General features: G+C 20.3%; 6 protein-coding genes and 1 pseudogene across 6 annotated transcripts, besides 1 other annotated feature; all 7 read left to right on the top strand.

Moving 5' to 3' along the window:
* The first annotated feature begins 891 nt into the window (after positions 1 to 891).
* Positions 892 to 1,929, top strand: PY17X_0700039 (annotated as a pseudogene).
* Positions 892 to 1,929: a sequence feature (PIR protein, pseudogene;~YIR protein, pseudogene).
* A 2,345-nt stretch (positions 1,930 to 4,274) lies between these two features.
* On the top strand, positions 4,275 to 5,446 carry PY17X_0700037 (PIR protein; the record flags this gene model as incomplete). Its single annotated transcript, XM_022956482.1, has 3 exons — positions 4,275 to 4,292; positions 4,418 to 5,290; positions 5,381 to 5,446. The coding sequence occupies 3 exons, from the start codon at positions 4,275 to 4,277 to the stop codon at positions 5,444 to 5,446; spliced, it is 957 nt and encodes a 318-aa protein (XP_022810994.1).
* Positions 5,447 to 7,773: 2,327 nt separating this feature from the next.
* PY17X_0700035 (PIR protein) lies at positions 7,774 to 8,857 on the top strand (the record flags this gene model as incomplete). The annotated part of the gene is made up of 3 exons (XM_022956488.1): positions 7,774 to 7,788; positions 7,925 to 8,668; positions 8,759 to 8,857. 3 exons carry the CDS (start codon positions 7,774 to 7,776, stop codon positions 8,855 to 8,857), a joined length of 858 nt encoding a protein of 285 aa, XP_022810995.1.
* A 2,520-nt stretch (positions 8,858 to 11,377) lies between these two features.
* On the top strand, positions 11,378 to 12,520 carry PY17X_0700033 (PIR protein; the record flags this gene model as incomplete). Its single annotated transcript, XM_022956498.1, has 3 exons — positions 11,378 to 11,392; positions 11,514 to 12,329; positions 12,434 to 12,520. The coding sequence occupies 3 exons, from the start codon at positions 11,378 to 11,380 to the stop codon at positions 12,518 to 12,520; spliced, it is 918 nt and encodes a 305-aa protein (XP_022810771.1).
* A 2,395-nt stretch (positions 12,521 to 14,915) lies between these two features.
* PY17X_0700031 (PIR protein) lies at positions 14,916 to 16,082 on the top strand (the record flags this gene model as incomplete). The annotated part of the gene is made up of 3 exons (XM_034637471.1): positions 14,916 to 14,933; positions 15,059 to 15,928; positions 16,017 to 16,082. 3 exons carry the CDS (start codon positions 14,916 to 14,918, stop codon positions 16,080 to 16,082), a joined length of 954 nt encoding a protein of 317 aa, XP_034493443.1.
* A 2,525-nt stretch (positions 16,083 to 18,607) lies between these two features.
* On the top strand, positions 18,608 to 19,674 carry PY17X_0700029 (PIR protein; the record flags this gene model as incomplete). The annotated part of the gene is made up of 3 exons (XM_022956507.1): positions 18,608 to 18,622; positions 18,759 to 19,520; positions 19,609 to 19,674. The coding sequence occupies 3 exons, from the start codon at positions 18,608 to 18,610 to the stop codon at positions 19,672 to 19,674; spliced, it is 843 nt and encodes a 280-aa protein (XP_022810773.1).
* Positions 19,675 to 22,269: 2,595 nt separating this feature from the next.
* PY17X_0700027 (PIR protein) lies at positions 22,270 to 23,378 on the top strand (the record flags this gene model as incomplete). The annotated part of the gene is made up of 3 exons (XM_034637470.1): positions 22,270 to 22,284; positions 22,393 to 23,205; positions 23,292 to 23,378. 3 exons carry the CDS (start codon positions 22,270 to 22,272, stop codon positions 23,376 to 23,378), a joined length of 915 nt encoding a protein of 304 aa, XP_034493442.1.
* Between the last annotated feature and the right edge of the window lie 851 nt (positions 23,379 to 24,229).

Here is a 24,229-nt window from a genome sequence, read left to right as displayed (position 1 = left end):
ACAACCTAATTAAACATAGTTTTCTATTATACTTTAAAATTTTCGTCAATACTTATTTATGTGTAATATTTAATATTTACTATGTATTATTTTAAAATCAATCTACATTCAAAGATTTATTTAATCTTATAAATATATTAATAAGTACGGGTTCAGTGCTAATTGGTGTTTTAGAGAGTGGAAATTATGCGTAAAATATATTATAAAATTATCCAATAGAAAATACTTCTAAATTGGAATATATAGGAATAAAAATAAAGTTATTTAACGCATTAAAATTATTTTTTAATTTATCTACATTCATTAAAAATAATATAAATTTATATAATTTGCATAGAAAGTGGAGCATGTAACTAAATTTGAAAATGGTATTATTTTAGAAAAAACTATAATATATATTATAAGAAACAAGTATATACAAATTTAATATATTTAAAAAATTACTATTTATATACTTTAAGTATTCTAATAATAACTTTCTAATTTTTTATATTTGTGTAGTATTTGAGTTTTATGACGTTGTTTGTGTTCTATATTAAACCATATGTATAAGTATATATTTTTTAAATTCATTATAAAAGTATATTAATTTTTATAATAAAGTTATACCAAATGTTAGTAAGCATAGTATTTTTTGTATAAAATGCATCATATATACATATGGGAAAATTGTATAAGCAACCCTATATTTAAGATAATTTAGCTAATTTCCATAAAATAAATATAATATGATTTTAGTAATACTAATGTATTATTATTTTATATGAAGTTAAAATTAAGAATAATATGTCTAACGGAAGATAACTGCTACGTAAAGAACTTAAGTAAATACAACATATATAAATAACATCACCCCGCATAACTTCCAAATTATAACGGAATTTCATTATAATGGTTTCTAAAGTGGTATATATCCTTTTTCTTATATATTCGTATGTTGCATTCCTATAAATTATATTAATTTAATTATAGTAACATTTATGTTAATACATTTTTTTGTTTAATTCGTAAAATATATTCGTAGTGTGATGCAATTAATTTGATCGATAAATATTTTGATGGTGATCCGAACAACTCGAGAAAAGATATTTCTGGGGGGTTATTAAATTTATTAATCTCTGAAAATAACTGTAGTAATGATGACCCAAAACTTATCTCTGATTTTATAGCATTGCTAACTTTATTTAATGATATTGGTAGTGATGAGAATTTAGATAGTATAAACTTGTTGAATACGCTATTTTATGGTTAAGTTATAATATAAATCAAAAAAAAGAAAATAGAACGACAATATTAGACCATTTTTATACTGGAAATATAAAAGGAAATAATTGTTATAATAACCATATAGCTGCTGGTAGTGGTAGTGGTAAAAAGATTTATATGGAAGTTATAAATGAAAAAATAGAATCGATGAATATTGATATTAAAGATATATCTAATTTTTATGATGCATTTAAATCATTATGTAATATGTATAGTGAAATTGATGTAGAAAACTACCAATGCAATAAATGTTTAGAAAATGCTGGAGAATTTTTTGAAAAATGTGAAAAAGTTAAAAATGCTTTTGATATTGATAAAGGAAGTTCTTATTTACAACTATGGTCTAGTTTATCAAATGATTATAATATTTTTAAACAGGAATATTTTGGTAAATGTAATAGTATCTCACAACTTGTAGCTTGTCCACGAAGTTCAGTAACACAAAATACACTAATTACAATTGCAATTATATTTGTCGCAGCATCAATTTTATTGGGAGTTTCTTATAAGGTAAATAATAAGGAAATTAAAAATTATTTTGATTATATATGCAAATTTTAACAAATAAATCGTATACTTCTTAACATTTTATATTAGTATTCGTTATTTGGATTTCGGAAACGGTCTCAAAAACAACATTTAAGAGAAATGCTAAAAAAATAAAGAAGAAACTGATCATTAATATATGATTCGAAAAGTAGTGATTATACCAGGAATAGTAATAATGATTTATATATGTTAATAAATTGTCTATTTTGAAATAAGTAATTTTTGCATAATTTTTATATAGTTTTATGTTGTGAAACCCACATCTGGGTTAGGGCTAAGTATTATATTGTATTTATTTTTTTGTAATTTGAATACTAATTAAATATACGTATCATTCCGTATGTTTAATAACAAGATGAAATCAAAAGTCCAAATATGCAACTAAAAGGGGAATAAGTTATTATGTAATGAATTGGGTAACATATTATATAAGTTATAAAATATATAATTGTGTGTTCATGCTGATTTAATATGATTAAAATAAAATGTCTAAATTGTATATATTAACATATATGTTGACTATATATGAAGTGCATTATGCAATATCATAATTATTTATTATATAAGCCTTGGTAATCCAGAGCTATATTGAATTATGCATGTCATAATATGTTTCTTTATTTGATGAAAATTTTATTTAGTAAAACTTATAACTTGTATCATATTTATTTTAATTTAAATCATGTTATCCAACTGAACTGTAATAATAAATATTCATAAATAAATATTGATCGAGAATCGACAATACAACATTATCTATAAAATATTTTTATGCTTCTAACATTTTTTAAGTTTTAATTGTAGTTTCTATTCTCTTTTTTTATTTCCTTTACGTTTGTATTAAAATTAATTAGTAATAATAGAAGTTGTTTTATACGTTTTAATTTATTTATCATAAGGCATAATATTAGATTAATCACTATTTATTTTTAAACTTCGTGGTTTTGAAGTATATATAAATAGGAAATATATTATTAGTTATTTGAAAAAATATAAGTATATTAATAAAATTTCATATAATATTTTGTTGTAATAATTTTTTTAACAATTGTAAATGATAAGATATATATAATTCGTTATTATTATATTCCTATACATATAATCTAATAAATACTATACTAATAACTAATATTGAAATATTTTTTTATTGTGGAAACTTCACATAAATAAATATTAATTTTATCGAAAAGACGCATAATAATACATTATAAAGGCATAATTTTTATTTATTTGTTAAAGATCCAATTTGGAGTTTATAATTTTATATTCTAAAATATGGATTAATGGAGAAAGTGTTAAATGTCTTTTTATTATTCCATGTTATATTATCATAATTTAATGAATCATCATTTTATAATTTGAATTAACATTTTTTATCGTAGAATTAATAAAATATAGAATTATTAATAAATTATTTGATTGTATATACATTGATAACTATGCCAATAAATATATAAGATAATAATGAGCACTGCAGAACATTTAGCAAATATTTATCTAAATTTATATATTAAAAGAGTAAATATATCTTATCTCTCTCCTCTTAAAGGATAATTAACTAACATAATTACGCATAATTTTTTATTATACTTTAAATTTGCATCAATACTTATTTATGTGGTAATATTTAATATATGCTAAGTATGATTTTTAAAATAATATTCATTCAAAGGCTTATTTAGCTTATAAATAGCATACGTATGGAGTTCAATACTAATTGTTGTTTTAACAGTGGAAAAATATCCAAACTGTATTATAAAATTGTCCAATAAAGAATATTTCTAAATTGGAATATGTAGGAATAAAAATAAAGTTATAGAACTCATTAAAATGGATTATGAATTTATCTATATTCATTAAAAATAATATAAATTTATGTAATTTGGATAGAAAATGGAACAATGCAACTTTGTAAATATTATAATTTTAGAAAAGTCTATATTATATATTATAAGAAACAAGTATATAGTATTTAATATATTTTAAAAAATATACTAATAATAGATTTATTAATTTTTATACATTTACAGGTTCAGGGGTATAAATATATTTATTAAAGCATGAGAAACAAATTTGTATTTTTCTATATTGAGACATAATATATGGGAATGTACTTTAAACTCATTACAAAATTATTTAAGTTTTTATAATAAAATTAGAATGGATATTATTAATAATCATAAATTTAAGCATAAATTATGTTATACATATGAGCAAAATGTATTAACATATTTAATTTAAGGCAATTTAGCTGATTTCAATAAATTATATATAAATTTACTATGGTGTTACTATTGTATTATTACTTTGCATTAATCTTAATTTAATATAAAATAAAATGTGGTTAACTACAGATAATTGTTATATAGAGAATATAATTTTACGTACCCTATTTTGATGCATTATATATGAAACTAATATGATGTTCTTAGTTTATAGTTCAAAAATAAATTTCCAATATGTTAAATAGTAGAGTGGTACATACAATTTATTGAATAAAAATGTTTTTTATTACACATTTTTGATATTGTTTTATCTATAAATTAATAATATTTTCATTTTAATAGACATTTTTATTTTATTTTTTAAAATTGTTTCTTAGTGTGGAGAGTTTGAAAGTATATGGAAGCTTTTTCCAGATGATTTAAATGCATCTGGAGAATATTATATTGGTGGTGGAACGATCAAAAACTACTGCCCTAAAAAAAACTGTGACAGCGATATCAATAAGATTGATGCTGGATGCTTATGGTTATTTAATCAATTTTATGGAAAACCATATAATTTTTCGAATTATGCAAATGACAATATTGGTATTGTTGTATTTATTATGATATGGTTAGGCTATAAATTAAATAAAATGTTAAATAAAGAATTTCCCAATTTAAAAGATTTTTATAGTAAAAACATTCAAAATGTCGAGGAGTATAAAAATTCTATAGATGATGTTTCGGAATATAAATCTTATATTGATCTTATAAATAAAAACGAGTATGTGATAAATATTTCTAATGAAAATATGTCTAAACTTTATGATTTATTTAAAAATTTGTGTAAAATGTATAATGAAGTTTCAAAGACGAACAAGGATAGAACAAAATATTCAAAATATGCTAAAGAATTTGTTAAAAAATATAAAGATCTTAATGAAGATTCTAATAATGTTGAAGGAAGTTCATATAAACAAATATTGTCTACATTATCAAGTGAATATACATATTTTAGAAATAGTTACGTTAATTCTAATATACGAAATATATTTCCAGAACTTATAACGGAAAAAACACCACAAGTTTCTATAACTTCTAAAGAATCACAAATGCATGAAACATCGAGTGAAATACCAGAATCAAGATCTGAAGCTGATGTATCAGATTCTCAAACAACACTATTTAGTTCATTGACAATAAACAAACTAATTCCAATTCCATTTATATTTGTTGCAACATTCATTTTATTAGGAATTGCATATAAGGTAAATAATAAATCAATTAAAAAATATATTTTACACTAAGTAATTTGTGAATATAAATAAATTATACATTTTTTTTTAATTTTATATTAGTATTCGTTATTCGGATTTCGGAAACGACCTCAAAAACAATATTTAAGAGAGAAGCTAAAAAAATAAAGAAGAAAATGGATCATTATTATACGATTAGAATAGTGATTATTTGAGGAATAGCAATAATTATTGATATATCTAAGAAATTGTCTACTAAGAAATAATTTTTTATCATAATTTTTGCATCATTTTTATATAGTTTTTATGTTGTGGAACCCATATTGGGGTTAGGGCTAAGTATTATATCTTTATTTAATTTTTTATAATTCGAACACTAATTAAATATATGTACTATATCCATATATTTAATCACGAGATGATTTTCAAAATATGTACCCCCTAAATGGGTACTGTCATTAATATGAAAGGGGTTACATAACATATTTATAAGTTATAATATATATAATTGAGTGTTCATGCCGATTTAATATGATTAAAATAAATATATTACAAATATTAATATAAATATTTTCTATATAATAATTGCCTATTATATAAGCCTTGATAACCAAGAGATATATTGAATTATGCATATCATAATATGTTTCTATATTTAATGAAAATGTTATTTAGTAAAACGTATTATTTGCATCATATTTATTTTAATTTAAATCGTATTTTTATAACCGAACAGTATAATAATTTTATATATTAGAGTATAATTCGATTCATTTGGAACAATTTCCTACATTATAATATACCTTCATATTAATGATTATATTTTTAATGTTAATTAAACATATTCTCAATGCATAATAAATAATTATAAAATATAGATTCATATATATCGATCGAGAATCGACAATATAACATAATCTATAAAAGATATGCTTCTAACATTTTTTGAAGTTGTAATTGTAGTTACTATTATCTTCTTGTATTAATAGAAGTTAATTTGTACCCTTTAATTTATTTATCATAAGGTATAATAATAGATTAATCACTATTAACTTTTAAATTTTGAGGTATAAATATATTATATTTTAAAATAGTTAAAAAATAAAATATAAGTATATAATAAAATTTAATATTATAGATATAATGCATTATTATATACCTATACATATAATCTAGAAATTACCAATTATTAATATTAAAATATTATTTTGTTGTGAAACCTTCATATAATTAAACATTAATATTATCGAAAAGACAGATAATAATACATTATATATTTGTTAATGATCCAATTTGGAATTTTTAGTTTTATATTCTAAAAATATGGATTAATGGAGAAATTGTTAAATACTTAATTAATATTAAATATCATTTTATTATTCAATATTAACGCGTATTATATTATTATTATTTTTTGTAGAATTAATAAAATGTAGTATTTTTAATAAATTATTTGAATGTATATACATTGATAACTATAACAATAAAATATACAAGATAAAATGATCAATGCAAAACATTTAGCGAATATTTATCTAAATTTATATATTAAAATAGCAATATATCTTATCTCTCTCCTCTTAAAGTGAAATATAATAACCTAATTAAACATCGTTTTCTATTATACTTTAAAATTTGCATCAATACTTATTTATTTGTTAATATTTACTAAGCATTATTTTAAAAATAATATGCATTCAAAGACTTATTTAAGCTTATAAGTACGGGTTCAGTGCTAATTGTTGTTTTAAAGAATGGAAAAGATGGGGAAATATATTCTATAATTATCTAATACGGAATATTTATAAATTGAAGTATATAGAAATAAAAATAATGTTATAAGACTCATTAAAATAAATTACGAATTTATTTATATTAAATAAAAAATATATAAATTATGTAATTTGCATAGAAAGTGGAGCATGTAACTTAATTTGAAAATACTATAATTTTAGAAAAAACTATATTATATATCATAAGAAACAGGTATATATAAATTTAATATATTTTAAAAAGCGACTATTTATATACTTTTAAGGATTATAGTAATAACATAATTTTTATTTTTTAGATTTATACAGTATTTAAATTTTTGAAGGACATTCATTAAAACATAAGATATAAATATATTTCTTTTCTATGTTCAAACATACTTTATATTCATTATAAATGTATATTCATTTTTATAATATAGTTATACAAAATGTTAGTAAGAATGCATTTCTTGTATAAAATGCATCATATATATATTTAATCAAAAGTGTATTAAACAACCCTCTATTTAAGGTAATTATCATAAAATAAGTATAATATGATTTTAGTAATACTACTATTTTATTATTCTATATTAATTTAATTATTGAAAAACCTATAGTATATTTAACTACAGACAGTTATATATAGGGTTAAAGTATTTGCGTCTCATATTTGGTGCATCGTACATAAAATAGCATGATTCTACTCAATTTACAAATCAAAAATAAAATTCCATCACTATGGATAAGGACGTGGTATATGCATTTTTTAATAATAATAATTTCCTTTACATTTTTTGATATTGACCATATATAAATATCATTAAATTTTATTTTAATAAAACTTTTAATAATTCGCGTTTTTATTAATTGTTTTTAACTGCTTTCTTAGTGTCAAACGTTCACTGCTTTAAGGAACTCGTTTTCCTATGAGGACAAAGATGGAAGCTATCAATTTATGCATGATGAAGATTTCCAAACGTACTGTACTAATGAAACTTGTGTTGATGATACCGCTAAAATTAATGCTAGATGTTTATATATTTTTGAAACATTCTTTAAGGATAAGTCTACGTTTGAAGAGGATGCAAAAGGAAACATCTATATTGTTCAATACATTTTGATATGGTTAAGTTATGTGTTAAGCCTGATCAAAAGTGAAGAAAAAGGCAGTCTAAATGGATTTTATAATAAATATATAGAAAATGGCGAGAGATATAAAAAGGAAATAAACGATGTTACTACTTATAAAAATTATAAGGATCTTATAGATAGAAATAAATATCTTTTAAGTATGGATATGAGCATTATATCTAAATTATATGATGCATTTAGTACATTATGTGACATGTATATTGAGTTTGAAACAAACTCAGATTGCGATAATTATATAGAAAAAGCTAAAAAGTTTGTTGAAATATATGATAAACTTAATGAAGATTATAATAATGGTAAAGAGAGCCCCTATAATCAATTATTATCTACATTATCAAATGATTATAATAATTTTAAAAATAAATGTAATCATTTTCCATCACTTCCAACATATTCACGAAAATTAGTAATAAAAAGGACACTAATTCCAATTGCATTTATATTTGTTGCAGTATCAATTTTCTTGGGAATTGCATATAAGGTAAATAATAAGTCAATTAAACAATATACTCAGCACTGGTTAATTTATGAATATAAATAAATTATACATTTTTTAAAATTTTTATATTAGTATTCGTTACTTGGATTTCGGAAACGATCTCAAAAGCAATGTTTAAGAGAAAGAATAAAAAATATAAAGAAGAAACTGATCATTAATAAATTATTCTGAATATGACGATTGATGTATTTTAAGAAACTGTCTATTTGGAAATAATTTTTGTATAATTTTTATATAGTTTTTATGTTGTGGAACCCATATTCGGGTTAGGGCTAAGTATTATATCACATTTAATTTTTTATAATTCGAACATTAATTAAATATATGTATCATCCCGTATGTTTAATTTCGAGATGAAGTTAAAAATATGTACTCCCAAAGGAGCATTGCCATTAATATGAAAAGGGCTGTATAACATTTTGTCATAAGTTATAATATATATAATTGAGTGTTAATATATATTTAATATGATTAAAATAAAATGTCTATATTGTATATATTAATTCATATTATTCAACATCATAATTGTCTATTATATAAAATTTGTTAATCTGCGGTTATATCGAATATTTCATAACGCAATGTTTCTTTATTTGATGAAAATTTTATTTAGTAAAACTTATTATTTGTATCATATTTATTTTAGTTTAAATTATATTACGCCAACATAACTGTAATAATAGATATTCATAAAATATAAATGCATGGAATATCGACCGAGAATCGACAATATAACATTGTCTATAAAATATTATTACGCTTCTAACATTTTTTAAGTTTTAATTGTAGTTACTATTCTCTTGTATTTTACATTTGTATTAATAGAAGTTTATACGCTTTAATTTATCATAAAGGTATAATATTATATTAATCACTATTAATTTGTAAACTTTATAGTTTTGAGGTATAAATAATTATATTTTAAAATAGTTAAAAAATAAAATATAAGTACATAATAAAATTTAATGTTATAGTTTGATATAATGCTTATAAACAATATATTACATGAAATTAAACGTTATTGTTCTAATATATATAATATTGTATAAATGACTAAAACTGAAATATGTTAATTTTGTGAAACATATACAATTACATATTAATGCAAAGTATAATGGTATGTAATAATTAATTTAATTTGAATTAATAATATTTCTATTAGGTTATTATATAAAAACTCTAAATTTATAATTTAAATATATTGTTATTGCTAAATAATATGTTCTAAATAGTATACTTTAAAACAATGAAACAAAAAAATTACTAATTGATTTAAAGCATTTTGATTAAGCGCATTAATTATTCCGTTGTACTATACAGTGATATAGCAGTAATAAAAATAGCAATAACAATAGATAAAGTATTAAATACGAACAAACCATTAAATTCATTTGATTCGAATACGTTGATATATATTATTAAACTTGTAATAAGATTAAAATTATATGCACAAAAGATCAAATGAAATATTATAACACTTATTTAAGTAAGATTTAATGCTATAATATTAGAATTAACACTACCAAGAAAATTAATATTAATAATTTTATAGTTTTTCATAATAAAACTAAATATAGTTTATTATAAAATACAAAAGTAAACTATATATTTATAAAATAATTCTAAGGCATTTTTAATGTATATACGAATTGAAAGCTTTACTGTTAAAGGAATACAATACATAATTAACTATATAGAATAGGTAAATTTAATATGGCTATATTCTTGTCTTAAAAAAGTATAATTCCCTTATCTCTCCTATCTAAAATGTAAATACAACAATTTAATTACGCATAGTTTTATATTATACTTTAAAGTTTGCATCAATAGTTATTTATGTATTAATATTTACTAAGTATCATTTTAAAAACAATATGCATTAAAAGTCTTATTTAAGCATATAAATACGATTTCAGTGCTAATTGTCGTTTTAAACCGTGAGAAAGATGTGCAAAATATATTATAAAATTATATAATAAGGTATATTTATAAATTTAATTATATAAGAATAAAAATAAAGTTATTGGACTCATTAACATAGATTGTAAAGTTATCTATATTAAATAAAATAATATTAAAATTATTTATATGCAATTAAAAAATGGAACAATGCAACTTAATTCGAAAATAATATAATTTTATAAAAATAAAAGCTATATAATATTAGAAACAGATATATATAAATTTAATATATTTTAAAAAGTGACTATTTATGTGCTTTTAAGGATTATGGTAATAATATAATTTGTAATTTTTTAGATTTATGCAGTATTTAATTTTTTGAAGGATAATGACCAAAACATAAGATATAAATATATTCTTTTCCTATGTTCAAAGATACTTTAAATTCTTTATAAAAGTATATCCATTTTTATAATAAAGTTATACCAGATTCTAGTAAGAACTGCAATTTTTGTATAAAATTCATTATATATATATTTAACTAAAATGTATTAAGCAACCCTCTATTTAAGGTAATTTAGCTAATTATGATAAATAGATATAGAACGTTTCTTTACTAATAATATTATTTTATTGTGTATAATAATTTAATTATTAAAAATTATAATATATTTAACTACAGACAGTTGTTATATATAGGGTTAAAATATTTACGTCATATTGAGATCATCGTATATAAAATAGCATGATTCTACTCAATTTACAAATATAAAATGAAATTTCACCATAATGGATAAGAGAGTGGTATATGCATTTTTTAATAATAATAATTTCCTTTACATTTTATGATATTGTATTATATATATCATTAAATTTTATTTTAATAATTCGCGTTTTTATTAATTGTTTTTAAATCATTTCTTAGTGTGGAATACTCCTATCTGTAAGGAACTCGTTTTCCGATAAATTAGACAGTAGTGGAAACTATCATTTTACTATGAATGAAGGAATTTTTAAAGGGTATTGTAATAGTAACGAATGTGATAATAATCTCAAAAAAATTAATGCTGGATATTTATATTTGCTTGATGCATTCTTTGAGGATAATTCTGTGTTTAGTTCTGTTGCAAAAAGTAACATCAATATTGTTGATTACATTATGATATGGTTAAGCTATGTGTTAAACCTAATCAAAAATGAATTTAACAACAGTCTACAATTTTTTTATGATACATATATAAAGGGTGATGATAAATATAAAAAGCCTATAGCGAATTTTACAGGATATAGTAGTTATAAGGAACTTATAGAAAAAAAAAATTTGATGAGTATGAATATTAAAGATATATCTAAATTATATAATGCATTTACTGAATTATGCACGATGCATCTTGAATTTAATGAAGAGAAGCCAGATTGCGGTAAATATTTAACAAATGCCAATAATTTTGTTGAAAAATATAAAAAACTTAAGGCAGATTCTAGTATTACTGAAAATAGTTCATATAATCAACTATTGTCTACACTATCAAAGGATTATGATAATTTTAAAAATAAATGTAGTGATATTAATTGTTCCAATATTTCATCCTTTCCATCGATAGAAATAACAAACAATGCTGTACTCAGTTCTCAACAATTTTCTGAAGTTACATCATCAAGTTCGTCGATATCAAAGAACTTATTTATAGTTTTATCGATATTTGGGGCAATAGGATTTTTTTTAGGAATTTCTTATAAGGTAAATAATAAGGAATTAAAGAATATTACATTTAAATATTATTTTAATTATATATATGTAAACGTTAACAAAAAAATAATACGCTTCTTAACATTTTATATTAGTATTCGTTATTTGGATTTCGGAAACGATTTCAAAAACAAAAATTAAGAGAAAAACTAAAAAATATAAAGAAGAGAATGAATCATTAATATATGATTCTAAGAATAACAATTTAGGAATAATAATAATTATTTATATATTTTAGGAAACTGTCTGTTAGGAAGTAATTTTTGCATAATTTTTATATAATTTTTATGTTGTGGGTCGGGGTTGTGGTTATGGAACCCATGTTCGGGTTAGAGTTAAGTATTATATTGCATTTAATTTTATATAATTTGAACACTAATTAAATATATGTACCATACCTATATGTTTAATCTCTAGATGAAGCTTAAATATACAACAAAAGGGTACTGCCATTAATTTGAAAAGGACCACATCACATTTGTTCATAAGTTATAATATATATAATTGAGTGTTCATCCTGATTTAATATGTTTAAAATAAAATGTCTATATTGTATATATTAATATAGATATATGCTATATAATAATTTTCATTATATAAAACATGTTATTCAGAGACTATATTGAATTATGCATATCATAATATGTTTCTTTATTTGATGAAAATTTTATTTAGTAAAACATATGATTTGTATCATATTTATTTTGATTCAAATCATGTTATCCAACTGAACTATAATAATAGATATTCATAAAATATAGATGTATATAGTTTCGATCGAGAATCGACAATGTAACATAATCTATAAAATATTATTATGCTTCTAACAGTTTTTTTAATACATAAAAAATTGAACTATATATAATATTTTTTAAGTTTTAATTATGTTACTATTCCCTTTTTGTATTTCCTTTACATTTGTATTAATATAAATTGATTTATACGGCATAATTTATTTATCATAAGGTATAATAATAGATTAATCACTATTAATTTGTAAGTTTTAAAGATATGAGGTATATATAAATTGAAAATATATTATAAATAGTTAATTGAAAAAATATAAGTATATTAATAAAATTTAATGTTATAGTTCTAGTAATTATAAATAATATGATAGGTAAAATGCGTTATTATTATATGCTTATACATATAAATTAATAAAATACTCTACGAATAACTTATATTGAAATATTGTTATATTGTGAAATCTCCATATAATTAAATATTAATATTATTGAAAAGACACATAATAATACATTATAAATGTATCATTTTTGTATATTTGTTAAAGATCCAATTTGGGATATGTGATTTTATATTTAAAAAACTGGATAAATAAAGAAAAAGTTAAAGATTCAATTCATGTTAAATTCCATTTTATTCTTACATATTAATGCGTATTATATTATTAGTTTTTATTGAATAATAATTTTTTAATATAAATTAGCATGGTTTTATCGTAGAATTAATAAAATATAGAACTTTTAATAAATCATTTGAATATATATATATATTGATAACTATAAAAATAAAATTTATAAGATAAAAATGAATAATGCAGAACATTTAGCGAATATTTATCTAAATTTATATATTTAAAGAGCAAACATATCTTATCTCTCTCCTCTTAAATGACAATACAACAACCTAACCAAACATAGTTTTTTATTATACTAAAAAATTTGCATCAATACTTATTTATGTATTAATATTTAATATTTACTAAGTATGATTTTAAAAACTATTTACATTCAAAGACTTATTTAAGCTTATAAATAGCATAATAAATGGGGGTTCACTGCTAATTGTTGTTTTAACAGTGGAAAAAATGCGTAAAATATATTGTAAATTATCCGATAAGGTATACTTCTAAATTGAAGTACATAGGAATAAAAACAAAATTATTGTACTCATTAAAATGAATTGTGAATCTATCTATATTCATTAAAAACAATATAAATTTATATAATTTGCATATAGATGTAAGTAGCATGACTAAATTTGAAAATATTATAATTTTAGAAAAAACTATATTCTATATTATAAGAAACAAATATGTAAATATTTAATATACTTTAAAAAATGACTATTTATATATTTTAAGGATTATAGTAATAATATATTTATTAATTTTTACATATTTACAGGCTCATGGATATAAATATATCTGTTAAAGCATGAGAAACAAATTTGTATTTTTCTATATTGAGACAAATATAAGTGGATGTATTTTAAACTCATTCAAATTTCTTAAATTATTATAATAAAATTATAATGGATATTATTATTAATCATAAATTTAAGTATAAATTATGTTATAAATATTACTAAAATGTATTAGATATCTCCAATTTAAGGCAATCTACCAAATTTCAATAAATTATATACAAACTTACTATGGTGTTACTACTATATTATTACTTTCATTAATTTAAATTAATACTAAAAATAAAATGTATTTAACTACAGATAATTGTTATATAGAGAATTCAAGTTTAAGTCCCCTATTTTGATGCAGTATATATGAAATTAATATGATGTACTTAATTTATAGTTCAAAAATAATTTTCCAATATGTTGACTAGTAAAATGGTACATACAATTTCTTGAATAAAAATGTTTGTTATTACACAATTTTGATATTTTATTATCTATAAATTAATAATAAGTTCATTTTAATAGACATTTTTATATGATTTTTTAAAATGGTTTCTTAGTGTGATCAGTTTGATACTATATGGAAGGCTTTTCCCGATGAATTGAATTCTGGAGAATATGATTTTAAAGGTGGATCGCTCAATAGATACTGCCCTAAAAATAATTGTGAGACTAATATCAATAAGATTCATTCTGGGTGTTTATGGTTATTGAAACAATTTTATGGAGATTCATATAATTTTTCGAGTAATGCAAATGGAAATATGAATATTGTTACATACATTATGACATGGATAAGTTATAAGTTAAATCAAAAAAAACAAGACGGAATCACCACATTTAACGATTTTTATAGTAATCATATGCAAAATATAGAGGAGTATAAAAATACTATAAATGATGTTGATGATTATAGTAGTTATATTGACCTTATGAATAAAAAACAAAAATTGATGGATATTGATATTAGTGATATGTCTAAATTCTATAATTTATTTAAAATCTTATGCAATGTGATTAATAATGCTGGTAAGAAAGACGTTAGCAAAACATATTTAGAATATGCTGATGAATTTGTTACTGAATATCAAAAACTCATTAATAATAATAATACTGATACTGAAAACAGTTCATACAGTCAATTATTGTCTACATTATCAAATGATTATAATGGGTTTGGAAAAAACAAAATTGGTAATACATCAATAAATCTTCCTTCTCTACCAACAGAAAAAACAAATGAAAATGTTGGAATATCAGATTCTAAAGAAACAATAACTGTCTCCTCGAGTGGAGCGTCAGAATCAAGTTCTAAAGCTAAAATATCAGATTCTGATTCAACATTACCAAGACCATCACAAGTAAATAAATTAATTTTAATTCCAATTATATTTGTTGCAACATTAATTTTATTAGGAATTGCATATAAGGTAAATAATAAGTCAATTAAAAATATATTCACACTGAGTAATTTATGAATATAAATAAATTATACATTTTTTTTAATTTTTATATTAGTATTCATTATTTGGATTTCGGAAACGATCTCAAAAACAATATTTAAGAGAGAAGCTAAAAAAATAAAGAAGAAATGGATCATTAATATATGATTTGAAATGTAGTGACTATTTCAGGAATAGTAATAATTATTGATATATGATAAGAAACTGTCTATTGGGGAATAAACAATTTTTGGTCATAATTTTTGCATAATTTTTATAAAGTTTTTATGTTGTGGAACACATATTCGGGTTAGAGTTAATTATTATGTCTTTATTTAATTTTGTATAGTTTGAACACTAATTAAATATATGTACCATCCCATATGCTTAATCACAAGATGAAGTTCAAAATATGTACCCCCCAAAGGAATATTGACATTAATATGAAAAGGCCCACATAACATTTTTTCATAAGTTATAATATATTAAATTGAGTGTTCATGTCAATTTAATATGATTAAAATAAAATGTCTATATTGTATATATTAATATAGATATTGATTATATATGAATTCATATTATGATATATCATAATTATTTATTATATAAAGATTGTTAATCTTAATTATAATGAATTATGCATATCATAATATGTTTCTTCATTTTATTAAAATTTTATTTAGTAAACTTATTATTTGTGTCATATTTGTTTTAATTTAAATTGTATTTTGATAACCGAACAGTATAATAATTTTATATAACATAGTATAAATTATAATTAGATTCATTTGGAATAATTGTCTACATTATAATATACCTTCAGGTTAATGAGTATATTTTTATTGTTAATTAAACATATTACCAATATATAATAGGTAGTCATAAAATATAGATTCATAAATACCGATCGAGGCTCGACAACACAACGATATCTATAAAAGGCATTTTATGCATCTAACATTTTTAGTAATACATAAAAAATGTACTATAGATATATTATAATAAATTTATAAATTATAAATATATATAATGCTCATTTTTTTAATTTCAATAATTTGAATTTATGCTAATGTTCTAATTTATATTGGTAGGAATAGTTATATATATTAATTTAATTACCATAAGGTATAATAATAGATTAATCACTATTAATTTTTAAATTTTATATTTTGAGATATAAATAAATAATATTTTAAAATATTTAAAAAATGGAATATAAGTATATTAATAAAATTTAATGTTATAGTTCTAGTAATTATAAATAATATGATAAATATAATACGTTATTATTATATGCTTATACATATAATTTAATAAAATACTCTATCAATAACTAATATTGAAATATTATTTTATTGTGAAACCTTCATATAATAAACATTAATATTATCGAAAAGACAAATAATAATGCATTATAATGATATCATTTTTATATATTTGTTAAAGATCCACTTCTGGATATGTGGTTTTATATTATAAAAATTTGGATCCATGGAGAAAATTATAACGACTCAATTCATGTTAAATGTCATTTTATTATTCCATATTAACTCTTATTATATTATTAGTTTTTATTGAATAATTATTTTTAATCTAAAACATTACGTTACCATATAATTAATAAAATCTAGTATTTTTAATAAATTATTTGATAGTATATACATTGATAATTATAGTAGTAGACTATATAGGAAAAAATGAATAATTCAGAACATTTAGCAAATATTTATTTAAATTTATATATTAAAATAGCAATATATCTTATCTCTCTTCTCTTAAAGGGGAATATAACAACCTAATTAAACATAGTTTTCTATTATACTTTAAAATATCATCAGTAGGTATATATGTTTAATATTTACTGAGCATTATTTTAAAAATAACATGCATTCAAAGACTTATTTAAGCTTATAGGTACGGGTTCAGTGCAAATTGTTTTAAAGAATGGAAAATATGGCAAAATATATTATAAATTTTCCCAATAAGATATACTTCTAAATTGAAGTATATAGGAATAAAAATAAAGTTATTGAGCACATTAAAATGAATTTTAAATTTATCTACATTCATTAAAAACAATATAAATTTATTTAATTTTCATAGAAAATGTAGCATGTAACTTAATTCGAAAATACTTTAATTTTAATAAAGCATTGTATATAGTATTAGAAGCAAATATATAAAAGTTTAATATATTTTAAGGATTATAGCAATAATATAATTTTTATTTTATAGATTTATACGGTATTTAAATTTTTTGAAGGACAATCATCAAAACATAAGATATAAATATATTCCTTTTCTATGTTCAAACATACTTTAAATTCATTATAAAAATATATCAATTTTTATAATAAAGTTATACCATATTTTATTAATAATAGTCTTTTTTGTATAAAATGCATCATATATTTAATCAAAAGTTTATTAAGCATCCCTCTATTTAAGGTAATTTAGCTAATTATCATAAACAGAAATAAAACATTTTTTTAGTAATACTATTATTATATTATTCTATATTAATTTAATTATTGAAAAACTTATAGTATATTTAACTATAGACAGTTATATATAGGGTTAAAGTATTTGCGTCTCATATTTGATGCAGTGTATATAAAATAGCATGATTCTACTCAATTTACAAATCAAAAATAAAATCCCATCACTATGGATAAGGACGTGGTATATGCATTTTTTAATAATGATAATTTCCTTTACATTTTTTGATATTGACCATATATAAATATCATTAAATTTTATTTTAATAAAACTTTTAATAATTCTCGTTTTTATTAATTGTTTTTAACTGCGTTCTTAGTGTGGAACGTTACTTCCTTTAAGGAACTCGATTTCCTATTTGGAAAATGATGTAAGCTATCAATTTACAAATGATGAAGATTTCAAAGAGCACTGTACTGATGAAAAATGTAATGATAATACCGATAAAATTAATGCTAGGTGTTTACATATTTTTAATACATTATTTAAGGATGAGTCTGCGTTTGAAAAGGATGCAAAAGGAAACATCTATATTGTTCAATACATTTTGATATGGTTAAGATATATATTAAACCTTACCAAAACTGAAGAAAACGACAGTATAGACTCTTTTTATAAAAAATATATAGAGAAAGATGTTAAGTATAATAATAATAATATGAAATATATTAGTGGTTATAAATGTTATAAGGATCTTATAGATAAAAATAATTATATTTTAAGTATGGATAAGAACATTATATCTAAATTATATGATGCATTTAATACATTATGTGAAATATATGAGCTTGATACAAACTCAAATTGCACGCAATATTCCGAAAAAGCTAATCAATTTGTTGAAACATATAAAAAAATTATCATAGATCATAATATTGGTGAAAATATCCGCTATTTTTATGTATTGATTAATTTATTAACTGATTATGACAATTTAAAAAAAAAATGTGAAAAATTCCCATCCACTCCAGATATAAAAAAAATAATTTCTGAAGCTACATCAAGTTCGATAGCAAGCAAATTAATTCCAATTTTATCGATATTAGTTGCAATACCAATTTTCTTGGGAATTGCTTATAAGGTAAATAATAAGGAATTAAAAAATTATTTTCATTATATATATGCAAACAATAACAAACAAAATCATATATTTCTTCATTTTATATTAGTATTCGTTATTTGGATTTCGGAAACGAGGTCAAAAACAACATTTAAGAGAAAAGCTAAAAAAATAAAGAAGAAAATGGATCATTAATAAATTATTCCGAGTATGCATATTGATGTATTTTAAGAAACTGTCTATTGGGGAGTAATTTTTGATCATAGTTTTTATATTGTTTTTAAGTTATAGGATCAGGGTTATGTTTATGGAACCCATATTCGGGTTAGGGCTAAGTATTATATCTTTATTTAATTTTTTATAATTTAAACACTAATTAATATACGTATCATTCCGTATGTTTAATCACATATAAAGTCTAAATATGCAACCAAAAAGTGGATATAACCATTAATGTGGAAGGGATTACATAACATATTTTATAAGTTATAATATATATAATTGAGTGTTCATGTCAATTTAATATGATTAAAATAAAATGTCTATATCGATTATATATGAATTCATATTATTCAACATCATAATTGTCTATTATATAAAATTTGTTAATCTGCGGTTATATCGAATATTTCATAACGCAATGTTTCTTATTTGATGAAAATTTTATTTAGTAAAACTTATTATTTGTATCATATTTATTTTAATTTAAATCATGTTATCCAACTGAACAGTAATATATATTCATAAAATATAGATGCATGGAATATCGACCGAGAATCGACAATATAACATTGTCTATAAAATATTATTACGCTTCACCATTTTTTAAGTTTTAATTGTAGTTACTATTCTCTTGTATTTTACATTTGTATTAATAGAAGTTTATTTATACGCTTCAATTTATCATAAAGGTATAACATTATATTAATCACTATTAATTTGTAAACTTCATAGTTTTTAGGTATAAATAATTATATTTTAAAATAGTTAAAAAATAAAATATAAGTATATAATAAAATTTAATGTTATAGTTTGCTATAATACTTATAAACAACCTGATATATAAAATTAACGTTATTGTTCTAATATATATAATATTGTATAAATGACTAAAACTGAAATATGTTAATTTTGTGAAACATATACAATTACATATTAATGCAAAATATACAGAAAATGAATGTAATAATTAATTTGAATTAATAATATTTTTATTATGTTATTATGTATATAAAAACTCCAAATTTATAATTTAAATATATTGTTATTACGAAATAATATATGCATTAAAATAATTTAAAAACAATGAAACAAAAAAATTACTAATTGATTTAAAGTATTTTGATTAAGCACATTAATTATTCCGTTGTACTATACAGTGGTATAGCAGTAATAATAATAGTAATAACAATAGATAAAGTATTAAATACGAAAAAATCATTAAATTCATTTAATTTGAATAAGTTGATATATATTAATTATACATATTCTTAAAGGTATGATAAAATTGTATGCATACAAGATCAAATGAAATATTATAACATTTATTTAAGTATGCTTTAATGCTATAATATTAGAATTAACACTACCAAGAATGTTAATATTAATAATTTTATAGTTTTTCATAATAAAACTAAATATAGTTTATTATAAAATATAAAAGCAAACTATATATTTAGAAAAGTAATAATTCTAAGTTATTTTTAATGTATACATGAACTGAAAGTTTAATTTTAAAGAAATACAAGACATAATTAGTTATATAGAATAGGTAAATCTTATATGGCTACATAATTGTCTTAAAAAAGCATACTTCCCTTATCTCTCCTATCTAAAATGCAAATATACCAACCTAATTACACATATTTTTTTATTGTACTTTAAAATTTGCATCAATAGTTATTTATATGTTAATAATTAATATATACTAAGTATTATTTTAAAAATAATATGCATTAAAATACCTATTTAAGCTTATAAATACGGTTTCAGTGCTAATTGTCGTTTTAAACCGTGAGAAAGATGTGCAAAATATATTATAAAATTACCCAAAAGGGTATATTTCTAAATTTAATTATATAGGAATAAAACTAAAGTTATTGAAAATGTTAAATATAATTGGAATTGATATATATTAAATAAAAATAATATTAAAATTATGTATATGCAATTAAAAAAGGAACAATGCAACTTAATTCGAAAATAATATAATTTTAATTAAACATGGTATATACTATTAGAAATAACTATATAAATATTTATTATATTTTAAAAAATTATTATTTATATACTTTTAAGGATTATATCAATAATATAACTTTTTATTTTTTAGATATATACAATATTTAAGTTTTAGAAGAACAATCATTAAAACATAAAATATAAATACATTCCTTTTCTATGTTTAAAAATACATTATATTATTTATAAAAGTATATATATTTTTATAACAGAGTTTTACCAGATGTTAGTAAGAATAGCATTTTTTTTTATAAAATGCATCGTATTTATATTTAACTAAAATGTATTAAGCAACCCTCTATTTAAGGTAATTTAAATAATTGTCACAAAAAGAAATAAAACGTTCCTTTAGTAATAATATTATTTTATTATTCTATATTAATTTAATTATTGAAAAACTTATAATATATTTAACTACAGACAGTTGTTATATATAGGGTTAAAGTATTTGCGTCACATATTGGGGGGAGTGTATATAAAACAGCATGATTCTACTCAATTTACAAATCAAAAATAAAATTCTATCACAATGAATAAGCAAGTGGTATATGCATTTTTGATATTGTATTATATTTAAATATCATTAAACTTTATTTTAATCAAATGTTCAATAATATACATTTATAATATTTGTTTTTAAATGTTTTCCTAGTGTGAAAAGTTCGAGAATCTATGGGATAAATTTTCTGATAAATTGGACAGTGATAATAACTATATATTTCAAAAAGAAAACTTCTTAGATGGTTATTGTGGTAGTAATAGTTGTGATACTGATTTCGAAAAAATTAATGGTGGATGTTTATATCTTTTTAATAAAATATTTGGGACTTCTGAATTGTTTAAGTCTGTTGCAAATAGTAACATCAATATTGTTGAATACATTATGATATGGTTAAGTTATATGTTAAACCTAAAGGAACAAACAGGAAGTGATAGCAATCTACAATTTTTTTATAGTACAACTATAGATAATGATAGATATAAAAATTCTATAGCTGATGTTACAGAGTATAAACATTATAAGGATCTTATAGATAAAAAAAAAGAATTCATGGATATTTCTAGTGAAAAAATAACTAAACTTTATGTTTTATTTAAAAGTTTATGTAATATGTATACTGGTTTGAATGAAAAGAATCCAGATTGCACGAAATATATAACAACCGCTAATGAATTTGTTAAAAAATATCAAGAACTTTATGGAGATTCTGATAACACTGGTAGTAGTTTATATAGAAAAATATTACATAATTTATCAACTGATTATAGTAATTTTAAAAAGAAATGTAAAAATAGTTCGTCATTTCCATCGATAGAAGCAACAAACAATTTTATACGCACTTCTGAACTAACTTCTACACAAACTTATGAAGATACACCATCAAGTTCGTCGATAACAACCAGATTATTTACAGTTTTATCGATATTTGGTGCAATAGCATTTTTTTTAGGAATTTCTTATAAGGTAAATAATAAGGACTTGAAAAATTATTTTCATTATATATATGCAAACGATAACAAAAAATAATTCGTTTACCGTTTTTATATTAGTATTCGTTATTTGGATTTCGGAAACGATTTAAAAAACAACAAATAAGAGAAAAAATAAAAAATATAAAGAAGAAAATGAATCAATAATATATGATACGAAGAGTAGTAATTATTTCAGGAATAGTAATAATGGTTGGTATATTTTAATAAACTGTCTATTTAGAAATAAATAATTTTTGCATAATTTTTATATAGTTTTTATGTTGTGGGTCAGGATTGTGTTTGTGGAACCCATATTCGGGTTAGGGTCCAATACTACATCTTTATTTAATTTTTTATAATTTAAACACTAATTTAATATATGTATCATTTCGTATGTTTAATCAGAAGATGAAGTTAAAAAGTCAAAATATGCAACAAAAAGGGGAATAATATAATATGAAAGAGGTCACATACCATATTTCCCATAAAGTATAATATATACAATTGTGTGTTTATACCGATTTAATATGATTAAAATAAAATGTCTATATTGCATATATTAATATAGATATTGATTATATATGAATTCATATTATTGAATATCATAATTGACTATTACATTAAACTTGTTAATCAGGAACTATATTGAATTATGCATATCATAATATGTTTTTTTATTTTATGAAAATATTATTTAGTAAAACTTATAACTTGTATCATATTTATTTTAATTTAAATCATGTTATACAACTGAACTGTAATAATAGATGTTCATAAAATATCGACCGAGAATCGACAATACAACATTATCTATAAAAGATGTTTTATGCACCTAACATTTTTAATAATCAATAAAAATATACATATTAGTAAAAAATTAAATTATAGATATATGTATACTATCCTTTTAATTTTCGATTATATATAGTTTTATTTTATGATAAAGTTTTAAATTCAAATAATAGAGTTATTAATATATACATTAATTTATTTACTATAAAGGTATACTATTGGAT

Source organism: Plasmodium yoelii (assembly GCF_900002385.2).
Source record: "Plasmodium yoelii strain 17X genome assembly, chromosome: 7".
NCBI classification, from domain to species: Eukaryota; Apicomplexa; class Aconoidasida; order Haemosporida; family Plasmodiidae; genus Plasmodium; species Plasmodium yoelii.
This window is presented reverse-complemented; position numbering and strand designations above follow the sequence as displayed.